An 18,146-nucleotide genomic window follows, 5' to 3' on the forward strand; every position below is an offset into this window, starting at 1 on the left:
TGAATGTCACATCCATCTCCACATGAAGTTTTCTTACTAACTTATCCACAATCTACAAATTGAAAAAAGCTAAAGGAGTTAAAGTGTGCCATGGAGCACAAACGTGTTTTTTTTTTTTTTAGTTTTTAAAACAGAGTACAGAGAACTAACACAGCAGGCATGCACGAGGCAGAGTGCAGGACCGCAGAGGAAGGTGGGCGTGCTCAAAAACCCCCTTACCATCCCATTACCCAGCACTCCTTCCTCTCTGGCCCTGACCCTCCTACCAAGTATATATATTCATATAGAAATTATAAACAATATTAATTAAAAAAATGAATATACAATGCAAATGTGAAAAACAAAAACAGAAAAAAGGCATACATTTTTTTTTTTTTTTTTTTTTATCTCAAACCCCGACTGCCCTTCCGAGTCACTTTTAATGCCTGTGTGTGTATATGTGTGTGTGTGTGTGTGTGTGTGTGTGTGTGTGTGGGGGCAATGTTTAATAACACACACACACATACATATGTGTATATATATATATATATATATATATATATATATATATATATATATATATATATATATATATATATATATATATATATATATATATAATATAAAATGTGTGAGTGTGTGTGTATTTAAAAAAAAAAAAAAACCTCAATGACCACGATATAAAACATAGAGGCTATGGAGTCGCCCTGAAATCACTCCTGCTTTTAAGGCCAAATGTAGCGAGAGCTCCGACCTCCACACGACACACGTTAATTATAATACTGCTGCACGACCCTCTGGAGTCATCAATCACAGCCACATGTAAATGGGGGGTGGGGGCAAGAGCCTCACACGACCTCGGTTGTGCAAAAACGACCAGAGATTGGCGTACGTTTATCCTGCACTCGCTCAGGGCATAGGGTGCCAAAGAACATGACAGTCATACCATGAGTCACAGTAAACAACATGTATGAGGGGGGGGGATAAAAATAATATACAGAGCAATCGCATTAACCTACACAGGAAATATGCATATTCTCCCTTCTTACGTCATGGCCTGAAATAGGTTTCGCTCTCATTCCAAAGCAAAAAGGTGACATTGGGGGTTGGGGGCGGCATTTTACAGTATAAATGCAGGCAAGTAAACAGGAAATATAATAAATCTATACAGGCTGTAGAAATCTCACACATGCTACTGTACAGGGGAAAAAAAAAACCCAGGAATCATATTCAACACTTGTTGGTTGACACTTCGTTCGATTCTCAAAGCTGGCTCTGAATGAGGAGGGGGGAAAAAAACGGACTTCTCATCCATGTGAGGAAGCAAACCCAAATCGACTAGGTGCACAAAACTACGCTTGTATAAAACATCATAATCACCACCACCACCATAGTCTTCATCATCATGGTACGCATAGGAATCTACAAATCATAATGAATGAATGACAAATAAAAATGGACAATCGGAGAAAGAAAAAAATATTGAATAATAAAAAAATACAAATTCTATAAAAGTTTTTTTTAAGTAAAGACTAAAAGACATGACGCATACATACTAAAACTATGTACTTACAGTAACACAGCTGCTTTAGGACAGTCACACTTGTGGGAATATGAGCTGTATAAATGAGTGACGTGTATATATTTCTATATAGTATATATATTTTTCTCACGTATATTGCAGTGAAATGTAGAGACGGTGATGGACTACCTGGTTAACAACATGCCCTTCTGGGGTGTCATACAGTACTTACTTTTGTTTTTTTTTTTTTGGTACATCCAAGGGCACACACGCGCAGACACGTATACAACACACTTACAGACAGCATGAATTGTTCATAATATCGTAATAGCACAATGCAGGCTAAAACCCCGCCCCAGTCCACACCCCCCTCTTTTTCTTAACATTTGGCCAGATAGGTCTTAGCTGAGGTGTCTAAAAAGCAGGCAGTACAGTTAGAAACAGTGATCCGAGTAGATATATACAGTGTTCTTCATTTTAGAGGATGGCTAGGGACTGACCCACGTCCTCTCGTATCGTCCTTGATTTGGAGAATTTGGGATTTGTAAAAGAAACTCAAAGGAAGCACAGAAACTAGATCTAAAACCTACCTACTGACTATATCTTTTTTTTTTTTTTCCTTTCTTTTATATATATATATTATAACCAATATAAGTCCAACGCTCTGATGGATAGATTAATCGAACTGAAAGCGGAAAGACTGGCATAAAGACTCCAGAGCTATTTCTTCATCTCGGACAGCTACGAAACTCTCTTCTCTCCCTGTTTGGAAACGTGTCCTTCATTATTTTTCCTTTCAAACTGTAACAAAAATGAGTCAGGAATCAAGGCAGAAAAAAGGAAGGAAGGAAGGAAACAATGCTTCTAATTTCTCAGCACCTATTGCTTTGTCCAAGATAAAATGGTACACAACAGAATAATGAAGTCATCCACTGTATGTATATGCAAGTAACGGAGTGATTATTCCACTTGCTTAGTATTTGAAGCGATCTAAAAACAACAGGGGAAAAAAAAAAAAAAAGCAAAAAACACACGAGGGTTACTGAATAAGAGAAGAAACTGGGTATCCGCCTCCTTCGGCGGTGTGTTGGACCGTGTGCTCCTGGAGCAAGCTGAGATCGGCGAAGCGTTCTCCGCACCACACGCACTTGAACTGCGCATCCCTGGAGTGTACGCTTTGGTGCTTGGCGAGGTGCTCGCGCTGCTTGAAGCCCTTGTCGCAGCTGGCGCATTTGTACGGCTTTTCGCCGGTGTGGACGCGCCGGTGGCGGTTCATTTCCGAGGAGTACTTGAAGCGTTTTTCGCAGTCTGGGCACTTGAGAGGCTTCTCTCGCGAGGGGTCACAGCGGTGCTGCACGAACTCGGACGATGAGAGGAAGCGGCGATCGCACAGCGAGCACTTCAGGGGCTTCTCGTTGCAATGGGTAGTTTGGTGGCGCTGCAGCGTCGCCGCTTTCTTGTAGGCCTTGCCGCAGACGTCGCACTTATACGGTTTGTCTGGGTTGGTGGGCGTGTTCGAGCTCTCGCCGCACTTGTGCCGCAGCAGCTCGCCCGACTGGCTGAAGCCCTTGCCGCACGAGGCGCATTTGAACAGGTTGTCCATGCCGTGCACGTGCTGGTGGTAAAGCAGGTGTGACGGCTGCAGGAAGCCCTTGTCACACAGGTTGCATTTGAACGGCCGGTCTCCGGAGGCCGTGTGCGTGCGGCGGTGGCGCACAAGTGCGTACTGCTGCTTGAAGCTCATCTGACAATCGTCGCAGTGATACGGCCGTTCCTCGGAGTGCGTGCGCTCGTGCTGCCGCAGGTCCGATGGACGCTTGAAGCCCTTGCCGCACGTGGCACAGCGGAACGGCCGGGCGCCCTGTGGCTGGCACTGGTGGTGCAGCAGCTCAGACGATTCCTTGAAGTGAAGCTCGCACACATTACACTTGAACAGGTGCTCCCCCGAGTGCGCGTACATGTGCCGCACCAGGTGCGAGCGATGCTTGAAGCTCTTTTCGCACACTGCGCACTTGAACGGTCGCTCCGAACTGTGGGTGCGTTGGTGGTGCTGCAGGTGGGACTGCTGGCTGAAGCTCTTGTCGCATGTCTCGCACTTGAAAGGCTTCTCGCCCGTGTGCACGCGCTCGTGCCGCGTCAGTTCCGACAGGTGCCGGAAACCCTTTGAGCACACCGAACACTTGTAGGGCCTGTAAGGAGCTGATGACTCGAAAAGGGGCTGCCCAGACGCGCCGACCGCCGCGCTGCTGCTCGCCGACGCGCCATCGCTGGAAGGTTGCGCTGGATTGTTGCTGCCTGACGACGTTGGTGTGGCATTTCCAGAAGATCCGGGCCGGTAGGTTTTCTCGCAGATGGAGCATTTCATTGGGTTTCCGCTGTTGTGCGCGTTGTGGTGCTGTGCCAGTGACGTGAGCAGCGAGAAGCCCATTTTGCACACGCCACACACAAACGGCTTCTGCTCGACCTGCACACACTGGTGCTCCAAGAGGTCTGTGGCTTGGTGAAAGATCTTCAAGCACTGCGTGCACTGAAACGAGCGGTCCTGGCTCACCATGCACTGGTGCTCGTGTGGATTGGCAAGATGCGAGATGTCGTGGCCGCAAGCGCCGCATTTGTGGCCTCCTTCGCTCCCCACCTGTAGTGAAGGCTGCTGCGCCTGAGCAGGGTGCTGCTGCTGCTGACTGTGCTGCTGGCTGTGATGTTGCTGCTGCTGTTGCTGCTGTTGTGTCTGCAAAGCGTCCGGCTGCAGCACGATGCCGTACACGGCGCATCCAAGCGCGTTCTCCGCCCCCGGCGGGATAGTGTGGACGACGGGAGGCGGTGCAACGGCATGCTGCTGCCACGCCTCAGTCATCCGCGCCCGTGTGTATGGATTCAGCTTGGTGCCGTAGTGTGACCGCTTGGCGTGGGAATCCAGGGGGAAGGGGTTGCTGGACTGGCCGCGATGCGACAAGTGGGGGGGCAACGAGGAACTTATTTTGACGGTTTAGTTGGACCAGCACGGGTGAGAAATGGGAAATATATTGCACCTCAATCCTCCAGGAGTGTTCGCTGGCTCCGAAAAGTGCTCAGAACACTGCGTGTGGGGGCATCCTCCAAACAGGAAAAAAAGAGTACAGACGATGTAAAGACGGAGGCGCACCAGTTCTGGATTCCTTCCAATTTTTTCACTCCTGAAAAAGAAAGTGTGTTAATGAATCAGTTGTGGTAGAAAAAACAAAATTTTGTGCATCACCTTTTATCAATCTTTAACTGCCAAGTTGTAAGGTCTAATAAAGTGTCTAATAATCTTGTTCCTGATGTGCTTTGGTCTTGCCCATGGCGGTGGAGGGGTTTGAATAAAAGACGTTGATTCTGTGACGGGTGTCTTTTATACATATAATGAATTGGAATTGGGAATTCTTTTTTAAATGTACAGGAATAATTTGGGTGTGTGGTGGTCAGGATTCTTGCTGGTTGGTAGGGGATCAAATAATTATTTCACTCGTTTAAATACAAACACATACATGTGTATTTATATATATGTGTGTGTGTGTGTGTGTGTGTATATAATAATGTATTATATGTAATGTTTTTTCTGGATTTTTTTTAATAATCTGTCTATTTGTAAAAATTCTAGACTACTCATTTCTTTGTTAGGCAGCAAAATCAGCAGGAGATCAAATAATTATTTCCCCCACTGTATTTCCTAGGACAGCCCTTATTTCAAAAGTTTCATGATCCACAATTAAAACTACATCTCTCTTTATTTCACATCAATGTAAGTAGCTTATAAGTGGAATTTTTTTTTTGCTCAATTTATAGCCTGTGTATCTCTTGATGGGATTCTAGTTTTTATAACATTACAATCAACCCCTGATAACTCGCGGCTCGGAAAATTTGCAAGTTCTCATTTGGAACGAACAGCAAGTTGTGGATTATCTTACAATTCGCAGGAATGCGCAGGAACACCAAATGTTCAGGAATGTCAGGAATAACATTTTAAAACTATGTTTTCACTAAGTGACATGTCTAGATAATTACACTAAGGTCCAAAATGCGTGGATTTTCGAAACTCGTGAGGGTTTTTAGAACGTAAGACCGCTGTATTTGCTCGCAGATGCTGTATATTAGAAAATTTCCCTTTTTTATGTAGCTGATTTCCTTTTCCCCTCTTAGACATGAGAATATTATCTTTAGTTAAATATATGTACAATTTGTACAGTTATTCTGCATAGAGCTTGACCGACTCATCGGTTTTGTTGATTAATCGGCACGGATAGTGCATAAAACCATACTGATAGTTTTTCCCGGTATGCGTTGGTTGCTGGAAAGAAGTGAGTTAGTTTTTTTTATCCAGTATCCATCTGGAGATTAATCTGTTATCGGCAACTCTAAAATCAGGTAGCTCGAGGTGGTAAAGTCGTATAAGATGGACTTCTGATCGGAAAGGTCATGGGCTCAAATCCCAGCATCACCAAGCATTAACCCTTAATTGTTTAGCTGTACGAATGAGATAACCAAGTTGCTCTGGATATAAAAATCTGCCAAATGTACACACTAAGGTGAATTGCACAAACACACATTTTATAAGCTGTTAACTATTTCAATCTATAAAGATGCCACGTTTATGCGACTTGTAGTTTCTATGATAAGATTATTAAATACCACCGTAAAAAGACTAAACTTGCCCCATGGTTTTAATGACACTTGTACATTTGGGTGTTACCGGAGAAACAGTGTTGGGAAGAATCAGCAGGATATTGTACAGTATTTGGTAATAGAGGTGTTACAGTGAGTCACTTTGTATAACTTTTCGAAAACTGAGAATCATCTACTAGCTCGTCATATATTCCTTCCTTCCAAGAGGATAAATGTACCGTTTGTTCTTGCATCAAGAAGAAGAAAAGACAGCAACTGCTACTGTGCAAGTCAATTACATGCAAAATGAACCTTCTTTTCAACACCTAACATTCACACCTGCTGTAAATACATTACACTTTAAACACCTTTCCTTATATTCAGCTAACAACATGATAACATGATGTATACCGGCACAAGACCTCATTTATCTCCTTTTCTAAAGATGGATGGGAATGTTTGCACAAAATAAAAGCCAAACTCGGAAAAATTTTGCTGGATTGTGAACATTTTCAGAAAGCCTGATTTATTTGGGGTTTTTTTTTAGACTTGCACAAGTGTGTCGAGAAAAGACAATCACCTGTAAGTTACCAGGCATGTTACTGACAAGTTACTCGCTTCTGGTCACGCCCACAAAACTCCATAAAAAAAAAAAAGAAAGAAAAAATAGACTTGGTGGTAGAAGTGAAATTCGTTTACCTTTCGTTAAAAGTGGAACAAGGACTTAAAGGACAAAATCTTAAAGTTTATATGAATTTGGGTGAAAAGGCCCTGAAAAAGACTGGGGCAGGGGCATATCTACTGTACCCAGGTGCTCATGAACACCAAGCACATCACACTTTTAACCATCATTTCATTGTCTATGTGATACTCAGTCAGAAATCCTTCATGTCCCCAACAGTGTCATGTAATGAAAAGTCAGTGGCTCTAGGATCGAAGGGTTGCACAGCTTTCAAACAAATTCCTACAAATACAAACGACTTTTCACACGTCGTCAGACAGAGATTTTAAACTTGTACGATCACAATGGCCTTGTGATTCTATCTTACTTGTGGATCTAATGGCCTTGACTGTACGACGATAAGTACCAAATCCTAGGCTACAACGCAGGTTATGTTTAGGGCTGAAACGATTCCTTGAGTAACTTGAATACAAAAAAAAAAAAGACGGCGCACCGTGTTTCCCCACGGACCATTATTACTGACGCACCACCTGCTAAATTCTGGAGCGCTCTGGACACGTGACACTGAAGAGGCTGGGGAATGAATAAATGGCGGAACGGGGAGAAAACAGCGAAGGGGAAGATTCATATGGAAGCCTGTTTCCGCCACAAAGAAAATTTTGCCCAATTCCGACTTTTTTTTTCGGCCAATCGGGCAGCGTCACCCCCTCTGTTGTGCCAGAAAGCTTTACACATAAAAAAGAAAATGGCCTACAATTAATACAATCGCATGGTATCAAACTAAGCCTCTGATCCCTGGAGGAGACGGAACACCGCAGATGAAGCAGAGGAGCCTTGTTTCGTTCAGGCCGATAACATGGTTACATGGTGGAAATTTTGGATGTTTACGAGAAATAAAGTCTGAATTGCAAGAAAAAATTGTCGGGATTAGGTAAAATATGTGGTGGAAAAAGGCTTCTATTGGATTCAGGCCAAAGAAAGCGTCAGAACCTTATAAAGTTTGGGATCATTTTAAGAGAATTCTGATTTATTTTTTTATTTATACATTTGTATTTTGATGTAATATGGCAATTAAATGCACTAAATTAGTTTCGTTCACACAGATGTTTTTGTATTGCAATTTCAGCAATAAACTAATTACTCGTTCATTTTAAGAGACCGATTATCCAATCGATCGATTAATTGACTAAATAATCGGTGGGAAACCTGATTACTAAAATAATCGCTAGCTACAGCCCTAATAAACATGCATTTACATAAAGCACCCATATTAGTCCATGGCTATGCTGATTAGAGTAATAAAATCTTGAAAAGTATTCATTTAAGGTTGAAGTTTTTAATTAACATTTTATGTATGTTAGATAATAACTGCTTTTCATTGGCTCTGCACTTGTAACGTGCACAACGACAAAGTTAAACCTAATCTAAATGTTAAATTTTTGTTGTCGACACTCACGCTATTTAACCTTAATTATATATAAAATATGCTCACTGCATATAAAATGGTTTAAAATCAGTTGAGGTTTACATGAGCCAGTCTTCTCATGCATTGGTCTACATACACACTGGAGTACGAGCAAAACACTTACGAATTACTTAATTCTCCATCACACCAATTTCGCCCTTCACCTATGAATGACGCCCGGATAAATCCGATTGAACGCGGGTCGAAATGCAAGAGATTCCGTTTAAAAGGGAAAGAACGAGCTCGATATTGCATACAAGCTCTCGTAGTGCATCCGTTAGGCTGCTGTGTAGACAAGGCCGTCCTACAGCAAACATTTCGAAGCCGAACGCCTCGATTCGTGTCTCAAACGCGTAGCTGATGGGTAACTTCACGCATCTCTGAACACTTGAGAGACTCGGGTATACTTGGGATTTTTTAGGATCAAGTGCTGGCTTGTTGTATGTTCCAGGAATGAGGCTTTTTTTTTTTTTTTTACTCGTCACATTACAGCACAGCAAAATTCTTTCTTCTGATATCTCAGCTGGGGTCAGAGCACAGGGTCAGCCATTATACAGTGTCCCTTGAGCACAGAGGGTTAAGGGGCCTTGCTCAAGGGCCCAGGAGATCCTAAAATGACAAAGCTTGGTGATACTGAACCCCTGACCTTCTAATCAGTAACCTAAAGCCTCAAGCACTGAGCTACCACTTCCCTGGGAAAACAAGACAGATTTCAGGAAGGAAATGTGTCCAACCTGCCATTTATTCGTCGATTGTGTATGTTAATATTGAAGATTGATTGCATTCATAATATAACTTCTTGTGCATCATGTAATGAGTGTGATAAGTAGGTTTTTAATGAAACCCTGTGATAAAGATGAAGAGTTGAGAAGCTCTGGAGCAGGTCAGGAAGATGATTATGATGCTGGTGCTGCTCAGAAACTCCTATTGTTCTGGCTGGAAATGAATCCTCTATGCTTCCCATTCCAGATTTGAAGAAATTATCTACGGGAAGCTGGAATACTGGATAAAAACCTGCACACTTTCAATAAAAAATATAAAAACACCGGCGTTTCTTTTCGCTCCTCATTTAAACCCTAAACATTTTCCCCCCACTTGTTTACCCACATTAGCATTAGCACCTATTTGATTTGGCTTTTTATCTACACCACGAATATGCAAAAATACATGCATTAAAAAGAAAAGTTATATTTAAAAAAAAAATCTATTAACGCTGTATGAAGGAAATATAAAAAACATTTGCTTTTTGCGGATTTATTTTTTCTGCATTATATAGTAAAGCTGCTCATTGATACCGGAGTGCAAGCACGCTAAACCCACAGGATACACCATGTTAATTCACGAAATAACACGTTTAAATACTTTACTACAGCGTTGCATACCTTGTTGTTCCTCCTCACACGGGTCGGCATTCGAATTAGGTGATTTCTCCTCCTTTAAAATGGATTAAAACACGCTCGGCTTTTGAAACCAACCGTAGGCCGTAATCCGATCCGCGGATTTTCCTGAACGGTGCACGCCGCAGGCCGCTCACTCAACCCGGCTGTGAAAAGCACCGCGAAAAGCGGAGCAGTCTCTCTCTCTAAACAACTCGAATTGACATCCAGGGTGTCCAATGTGCCTATGGAAAAAACTCTCGATGTGGAAAAGGGCGTCTAAAGCACGCGTTTTGAACTTATTTTCGCTTTCACGCCAGCAGCACCAGAGGCTCCGTTTGACCACCAAACCGCCCAACAGGAACCTGAATAATAAATAATTGGCATCATACCGAGGACATACCGGAAACCTGGTGCGATTTTATTTCAAATAAGCACACGATTCTCACCAAACACACCCGCATTCACACACTAAACAATTCAATATTTTCTTTATTTGTTTAAACACACACTTATGGTTTTTTGCGCCACATGCGCAGGTTCTTATTATTTCTTATTTCAAGCGTGCACAAAAAAAAATGTCGCCATATATCCTCAGCTCGGAGCGGCTCACAGCACCACAAACAGGAATGCATCTCTAAAACGCTTTTTTTTTTTTACTTCCTGCTAACTTTTACGCATTCTAACGTACATTTTAACAAGTCTTGTATTTTTGCACTGTTTACACAAAACAAAACTAAATCGGATTTCTGGTATATCGTTCTCGTACAAATCCGGAACTCTTTTCAGTCGGTATTGTTGCAGGTCGGACTCTGAAGTTGTGCAACAGCGTGTCCGGACTTCACAACAACGCTGTAATGTATTTCCTGTAACAAGCGCTGTGTATAAATAAAAATATATGAATACGGTTTAATCCTAATTTGCTTGGAATATGTTTTAAAGCGTATTTTTTTAATATTGCGCCTGTTTTAACTGTTTCAAAAAAAATCTTAATGAACCTGTACCTTGCATTTTGAACATGTTAGTTAGTTACAGTAGCAGCTCGGAAGAAGAAAATGAAGTTTCCAATAAAAGAAAACAAAGGAAACCAGAAAGCAGGTTTGGTGCGTTAGAGCATTATAAATCCTCTCTGGTGGTGTTTCATGATGTGAAACTAAACACTGTGTTGATATTCAGGGTTTCAGGTGCAAAGAAAAGGAAGCAAGGATCAGGTCAGGACTCTGTGCCTCGTCTTCCTCTTCCATCATCCGTCAAGGAGATGTTCAGAGACTCAGAAGAGCAGCACATAGAGGACAGCTCTCAACATGGAGGAAGACTCCGGTCTTTCCAGCACGAGAGAGGCAACTGGGCTACTTATGTTTATCTACAATGTAAGGGACAATCTTCATGGTGTCATGTGTGATAGAATTTTTGTGTCTGATACATGGAGTAAAATAAATGTTCCTGTCATGCCAAATCGATACAACGTGTTTTTGGAGCAGGGAAAATATCATGCCGATCTGACCGTCACACCCATAGCTGGCATGGACTTTGGCACAATGATCCTGAATAATTCCCGATTATTTATAATATACACCGATCATAATATAATGACCTCCTGCCTAATATTGTGTTGGTCCCCCCTTTTTTCCGTAATTTAACAGTAATTTAATGGCAATCATCTTTTGTGATTCGCAACTACACGTTATTTCTAAGAACTGGGATTTTTTTTTTACAGGTTGATTTAGAGCAAATGATTATGGTCAGAAATACAAAAACAAAGTACCAAATTAATTCAGAGGATCAACCACTGACTGTACTGTGGATTGTGAAGCATCTACTTCGCTTTGAGGTTATGGGGTTGGTGAGAGATGCACCTCGGCAGATGAGGGCAGAGGGGCTCTATCCACTGGGGCCACCCCCTGTGTAGGGCTCTGTTCTCCATGGTCAAGGAGGTGTTAGGAGGTTGTTAGGGGGTAAAAACCCCAGAGAAGGAGAGTAAGCAGGAGAGTGTGTAGAAGTATAGAGTTCCAACTTCCCTTCCCACTATCACCCCACTCTCACCTCCCTCTTTTGTTCCCTTAACATCTTTAATCCGATCGAAAATCCAGTTGACATGATTCAACTTCCAGATAACTGCACCTTGCTGTTTGAGACTCTTCGCCAGACACTCTGGAATGGGATGTTTAAAAGCACATATGGATGTGACTGTCAGGTTTTTACACACTTTTCCGCATAGATCGTAAATCAGGAACATGTGCAGTAACCAACCATGACTATCAAATGCCTGTTTCAGCTTCGGAAAAAATGGGCAAGTTACTGGGAACCACTGACAAACTGTAGGTTCATTTTCACAGATCTAAACATTGGCCTGACTCTCGTTTCCATTTCAGATGAGCCTGACGACGTGTTCCTGGAGTTGCTGGATGAGCTGATGGGTTGTGCTGCAGCCCGTGGCGTCACCTTGACCCGGGCCGAGGAGTTTCACGTCAGCTTCTCTCAGACATTGATCCTGCGACACCACTGGATTCAGCCATTTGTTCAGGCGCTGCGTTCTGCACTGGCAACATGCATGGGGTCTGTATCTGTTTTTTTTTTTTTTTTTTTCTGAAACGACCCCTTTGACCCGAGGATTGCTTTATGACCCGAGTTAACTGCGAGCATTGATTTTTGCAGATTTGTGTGTCTAGCAGATAAACTGAAGGTTTACTCCAATCAAGAAAAAACGAGGTAAGATCTAGCTCATTTCGAACCGGATAGCATTTTTTTTCTTTTAAGCTGCGTTATATGTTCACGTATTTTGAAAATGTAACAGATACCCGTATCTTGTATGAACAGAAGTATTGTGACAGCTGAATTTTCCAGCCAGTTTTCCAGCCAGGAAAATTTCCTCCCATTAAGGGTCACTACAGCGGATCACCCGTCTCCATGTACCCCCCAAACTCTCAAAAGTACAGACATAAAAAAAAAAATATACAGTACAGACCAAAAGTTTGGACACACCTTCTCATTCAAAGAGTTTTTTTTATTTTCATGACTATGAAAATTGTAGATTCACACTGAAGGCATCAAAACTATGAATTAACACATGTGGAATTATATATGAGATTATATACATACCAAAAAAGTGTGAAACAACTGAAAAATGTCATATTCTAGGTTCTTCAAAGTAGCCACCTTTTGCTTTGATTACTGCTTTGCACACTCTTGGCATTCTCTTGATGAGCTTCAAGAGGTAGTCACCTGAAATGGTCTTCCAACAGTCTTGAAGGAGTTCCCCGAGAGATGCTTGGCACTTGTTGGCCCTTTTGCATTCACTCTGCGGTCCAGCTCACCCCTAAACCATCTCGATTGGGTTCAGGTCCGGTGACTGTGGAGGCCAGGTCATCTGGTGCAGCACCCCATCACTCTCCTTCTTGGTCAAATAGCCCTTGATGCCTTTAGTGTGACTCTACAATTTTCATAGTCATGAAAATAAAGAAAACTCTTTGAATGAGAAGGTGTGTCCAAACATTTGGTCTGTACTGTATGTCTATTCACAATAGAACATAGAGAACATAAAGGTTTAAACTAAAAAATTGTAAATTTTTATACACAAAACGAGCTCATTTCAAATTTTATACCTGCTACAGGTCTCAAAAAAGTTGGCACGGGGGCATGTTTACCACGGTGTAGCGTCTCCTCTTCTTTTCAAAACAGTTTGAAGATGGCTGGGCATTGAGGTTATGAGTTTCTGGAGTTTTGCTTTTGGAATTTGGAACTCTCTGCTACATAAAGTTTATTACATTTGCGCTGATTGGCAGCTGAGTCCGATTTTAGACCCTGATTAAAATGTTTTGTTCTCTTTTTGCAGGACTTTCCTCGGTATGGAAATTTCTACAGGTAACATGCAGCTACTTGAGGTTGTGAAAAGAGTGGACGCAGTAATGGAAAAGTTCAACCTTAGCACTTATTATGAGGTTTGCAGATTAAAAAAAATAAATCGAATAAAAAAAAAAAACCTTCTGCTTTCACTCACACTTACTCACGTCACGTTTTCTAGGATCCATCGTTTCACTTGAGTCTGGCGTGGTGTGTCGGTGATTTCACTGAAAAACTGCAGAACACGTGTTTACCAGAGTTGCAGGTAAGATGTAATATATATTTAGTAATGAGGGACGTTCAAGTCAAACTGGGACTTTTGAGTTTATTAAAAAAAAAAACACATTTAAGGAGTGGAAACTACTTGTTTCCCATTTCAACATCCTCCGCTGCTATATTTATACACTTATCCCAGCGTTTAACTAACGCCTGGAAAGTTTCATCCTAGAAAGATTTGTCAGTACGCCTGAACTTTCGTAGGATGGACAGCTTTACTGTGTCATCAGTGGTTCCAAATACAACCAGGATCGTTGTTGACAGACATACAGCCATCTTAAAAACGTTGACACCGTTTAAAAGTCTTACTGCGGCTGAGCACCTCATCACCAAACTCTGTTGAAGTCTCCTGCGGGTTTTACCACTTCGTTTTCCAAGAAACTTCTTCGCCACACGCCGTTCCATGCGCGCACTTGCGCTGTTGTCTGCCAAAGACTAAAGCGCTGCCTCGTAGCTTCCTTTAGTTAGATATGAAGCCACATACCATCATTAGAATAGAATTGTACACAATATAGGGAACTATAAAATTGTACATACATCTGATCATAAGGTTGTACCATTCCACATTTAGTCTCCATTTGCTATTAGAATAACCTCCACTCTTCTGGGAAGATGTTCCACTAGATTTTAGAGGGTACTTGAGGAGATTCTTGGTCATTCAGCTACAAGGAAACTGATGTAGAAGTAAAAAGTCATACAATCGCTGCCTCTAATACTCATTGAAATGCTCATCTTGGATCGTACCACGAACGTAAAAAAGGATTTTATTTTTCAGCTATGGGGAAGTGCAAGTTTAGCGATACTTGGCTTGAAAAATATTAATTTAGGGCTTGGTTAAGGATTACATTACATGCATTATATTCTGGAACATTATCGGATTATCTTCACCACATCTGTCTATGACTCACTCTTGATGCATGTCATGATGCCTCAGTCACATGTCTTACCTCCACCCGCTACCTTCTTAAAGGGGCTGCTCCGGCCGCTAACACATATTACATTACCGCTAAACTGAAACCCCCAAGTGAGCAAAATGAACAAAAAACAACACAGTGGATTTACGTTTATTATTATATTTAGAAAATACCAGTTTTTATGCCGCTCGTATCATTTTATTTTGTTGTATTTATCCGCCATACCGTGAAAGTATTGTCTGACATTAAACCGGTCCGTGGCCGGTTGGGGGCCGCTGATAGGTTATATTTAGGTCCTAAATTTCATTTCTAGTGGCCTGAAAAAGTCTTAAATTTGACGTCGTGAAACCTGCAGAAACCCATGTAAACCATATGTTCATGGAGCTGGCTTTGTGGACCATTGTCGTGCTGGAACAGGTTTGGTTCAAGTAAAGGGAAAATTGAATGCTCAAGACCTCAAGTACAAATGTGAGCTCCATTTTTGTGGTAACTTTTTAATCCATATACACTGATGAGGACGACAAGCGTGCAGACGAACTTCCCTGAGACGCTTTCTCACAGTTTGAGCAGAAATTATTTGGTTATGCAAACCGATTGTTGCAGCAGTCTGAGTGGCTGGTCTCAGACAATCTTGGCTGTGAAGACGCTGGATGTGGAGGCTCTGGGCTGGCGTGGTTACACGTGGTCACACGTGGGATGCATTTGTGAGGCCTGTTGGATGTACTGCCAAATTCTCTGAAACTCTTTTGGAGATGACTTATGGTAAAGAAATGAACATTCAATTCAGGAGCAACAGATCTGGTGGACGTTCCTGCAGTCAGCATGCCGATTGCACGCTCCCTCAAAAATTGCAAGGTCTGTAGGTTTGTGCTGTGTGATAAAACTGCACATTTTAGAGTGGCTTTTTATCGTGGCCAGCCTGAAGCAGACTTGTGCAATAATCAGCATCTTAATATGCCACACCCGTGAGGTGGATGGATTCTCTCGGCAAAGGAGAAGTGCTCACTAACACAGATTTAGACAGATTTGTGATCAGTATTTGAGGAAAAAAAGGCTTTTTGTGTACATGGAAAAAGACTAAAATCATTGAGTTCAGCTCATGAAAAATGGGGAAACAAAAGTGTTGCAGTGTTTTATGCTGATAAGTAAGAAACAGGTTCTAATTAAAACAGCATGTGGTCTTACACTAGATATATACATGCTATCGGTTATTTGTAGCTTCTCAATCTGACTCCACGTGCGATTCGCTCTGAAAAGTTTACAGATGAAACATTTTGGTGTTTTACCTTCAAACCTTAAACCACACAAGCACCCTGTCTGATATTAACACGAGCAGCTAAACAAGTCTCGGTCACTTACTAACCATGTGGATATTGACCACGTCAGGTTTCTCATATCACGTTGTTTTCTTGCGTGTCTCGACCAGCTGGCTTTCACACAGGTTACTGAACTTTTATAACCCCTGCACTGTATATCTTCTACAGAGTCTCGTGGACGGCCATGAAGACGGACCTTTTCAGATAAGGCTGAACTGCAAGGAGCTCCGCTGCAAGAGCGGGAATAAATTCTTTCTGTTTCCGTTGCAGTGACAGACAGCAGTTAGGAGGATTTTTGTCACAGCCACAAGCTACTAATAGTAACTTTATTGATGGTGTGATGAATGTAAAATTTTACAGTGTGAATGCTTTAATAAACATTATTTCTTACTTAAACTTACTTGGATACTGAATTAAAATAAAAAGAAACTGGAATTTCTATTTATTTCTATTTCTATTAAATAATATATAATATAATAAAAGTTTTCGTACACCTGAAAATAAGAAAACACGGCTTTTTGAATATTCATTCCACATTTAGTACCCATTTTGCTCATAATAACCCCCAGTCTTCTGGGAAGATGTTCCACTATATTTTGGATTGTTCTTGATTGATGTTTATCATATCAGCATTCAGTGTGCCTCAAGAAAAAGAACCTGTTTTAGTTTTCAACTAACTGTAGAGGAAATGTCTATTTCCTGTACTGTTAATAGTGAAAACCTCGGAAATGTTTTTGCAACATCTGGCACAATGAACCTGAGGCAAGGATTTGTTCCTTCTTACTAAAGAAAGGTTTAGCTGCCAACCAAAAATTAGAACAAGTCACTAATTTTCAGGGATAGCTCAAGATTTTACTGTACCAACATTTTTTTTTGTTTCCAGAAGAATATTTATAAACAGTATACTAAGGTGTAAGATATGAACTAGTGATTCATGGGGATTTGTTCATGTATTCCTTTTACTTCTCCTTGGTGAAGGTCATACTGGCAACAGGCTTGGAAGGTCACGGCATACTTTTTTACCCTGACCGTTTCTTGAATAATAAAAATAAGACCAATTAAAAGCCAATAGAGAGAGCTATAATCCCTTCAGCAGGTCCTGGGTCTATCTAAGGAGTTTCCTAGGAGGAGACAAACTAAAGGACGTCCTAGTAAGGCGCCCAAAACTCCTCAATGGAGATATGAATTCTGTAAGTAGTGGCTCAAATTCGAGGCTTTCCTATATCTTCACGAGCTCTTGGACAGTGAGCCTAGCAACTTTGTGGAGGAGTGTCTTCTTTACTGTATGTACTGGCAGCATTATTCCTCAGGTCACTACCTACAGCTTGTAAACTAGAGTTGAGGTTAAGAACGTAGATTGATTGGTAAACAGAGATACTGCTCTACCACCACAGACCGGTGCTACTGATGTTTTTTTTTTTTTTGTCTTTCCCACTGTTGCTTTTTTAATTTCTTGTGAAAAAGTTCCCAAGAAACTAGAGCTCTAGCAGGGGCAAGGTCTCCCCAAAACCTAAAGGAAGCATCCGAGTTTTTTCCCTAAAAGATCAGCAAAAAATCTTTAGAACGTTGGACTTCCACTCGAAATGGTGAAAAGAGAATAGCAAACTTCTCCAAACTGGACACCTCTTTAACCTTGCTGTGTCTTGGTATCCTGTCTATAAAAACCACAAACGGGATTGGAGAAAAGACAAATGTCTGTCATACACCTAAAATGGAAAGCAAGCACTGCACTCACCCAAAGAATAGCTTGTGCAAAAGTAGTTACTCGGATAACTAATTTTCCTGCAGTACTGGACCATACTCCAAAGAACACCTACAAGAGTTGGTTCCACAACCTGGCATGGTGTCTCCTGAATCCCAGTTTTAACTAGTCTGTTCTCCAGAACCTTGTGAGTGAGTCTTTAATAGTTTCAGAAAAGTACATACCACAACCCTAGATTTCTAGTCTAAAAGCATCGCCTCAGTTCTCCATGGAAGAGACATGCTAATCACCTTTGTAGACCAACTTGTCCATTTTCTGCAGCCTTGCAACTATATAGTTCTAACCACTACAAAACTTCAGCCACAGAAATTAATCCCAAAACAACACCTCCTGTTAAGGCCATGTTCATTGCATTCTGGAGATCCTTAGTCATGGCAAAGACTCCCCAGTTTCT

At 41.6% G+C, this 18,146-nt stretch overlaps 2 protein-coding genes across 6 annotated transcripts; one reads left to right on the forward strand and one right to left on the reverse strand.

The window, feature by feature from the left end:
• Positions 1-2,345: 2,345 nt before the first annotated feature.
• Positions 2,346-9,786, reverse strand: znf319b (zinc finger protein 319b). Its single transcript, XM_046849464.1, has 2 exons — positions 9,651-9,786; positions 2,346-4,674 (listed from the first exon to the last, which is right to left on the reverse strand). Exon 2 carries the CDS (start codon positions 4,353-4,355, stop codon positions 2,541-2,543), a length of 1,815 nt encoding a protein of 604 aa, XP_046705420.1. The 5' UTR covers positions 4,356-4,674; positions 9,651-9,786; the 3' UTR covers positions 2,346-2,540.
• A 169-nt stretch (positions 9,787-9,955) lies between these two features.
• Positions 9,956-16,390, forward strand: usb1 (U6 snRNA biogenesis 1). 5 transcript variants are annotated; one of them, XM_046849469.1, is made up of 8 exons: positions 9,956-10,057; positions 10,670-10,747; positions 10,821-11,014; positions 12,017-12,200; positions 12,300-12,353; positions 13,477-13,582; positions 13,666-13,749; positions 16,159-16,390. In XM_046849469.1, exons 3-8 carry the CDS (start codon positions 10,903-10,905, stop codon positions 16,261-16,263), a joined length of 645 nt encoding a protein of 214 aa, XP_046705425.1. In that variant the 5' UTR covers positions 9,956-10,057; positions 10,670-10,747; positions 10,821-10,902; the 3' UTR covers positions 16,264-16,390. The 5 variants fall into 5 exon arrangements, with proteins under 5 accessions (XP_046705425.1, XP_046705423.1, XP_046705421.1 ...); XM_046849470.1 differs by lacking the exon at positions 9,956-10,057 and adding an exon at positions 10,332-10,498 and having other exon boundaries at positions 10,670-10,742; XM_046849468.1 differs by lacking the exon at positions 9,956-10,057 and adding an exon at positions 10,451-10,498.
• Positions 16,391-18,146: the final 1,756 nt, after the last annotated feature.

This window comes from Silurus meridionalis, chromosome 5, assembly GCF_014805685.1.
Source record: "Silurus meridionalis isolate SWU-2019-XX chromosome 5, ASM1480568v1, whole genome shotgun sequence".
NCBI classification, from domain to species: domain Eukaryota; kingdom Metazoa; phylum Chordata; class Actinopteri; order Siluriformes; family Siluridae; genus Silurus; species Silurus meridionalis.

What these genes read in the sequence shown, in the direction of transcription:
- znf319b (XM_046849464.1), bottom strand. Translation starts at nt 4,355, where the DNA reads ATGACTGAGGCGTGGCAGCAGCATGCCGTTGCACCGCCTCCCGTCGTC.
- usb1 (XM_046849465.1), top strand. Translation starts at nt 10,663, where the DNA reads ATGTTAGTTAGTTACAGTAGCAGCTCGGAAGAAGAAAATGAAGTTTCC. An exon ending in TCCAATCAAGAAAAAACGAG is followed by an intron (nt 12,354 to 13,476) that starts GTAAGATCTAGC and finishes CTCTTTTTGCAG; the next exon opens with GACTTTCCTCGGTATGGAAA. An exon ending in ACCTTAGCACTTATTATGAG is followed by an intron (nt 13,583 to 13,665) that starts GTTTGCAGATTA and finishes CACGTTTTCTAG; the next exon opens with GATCCATCGTTTCACTTGAG.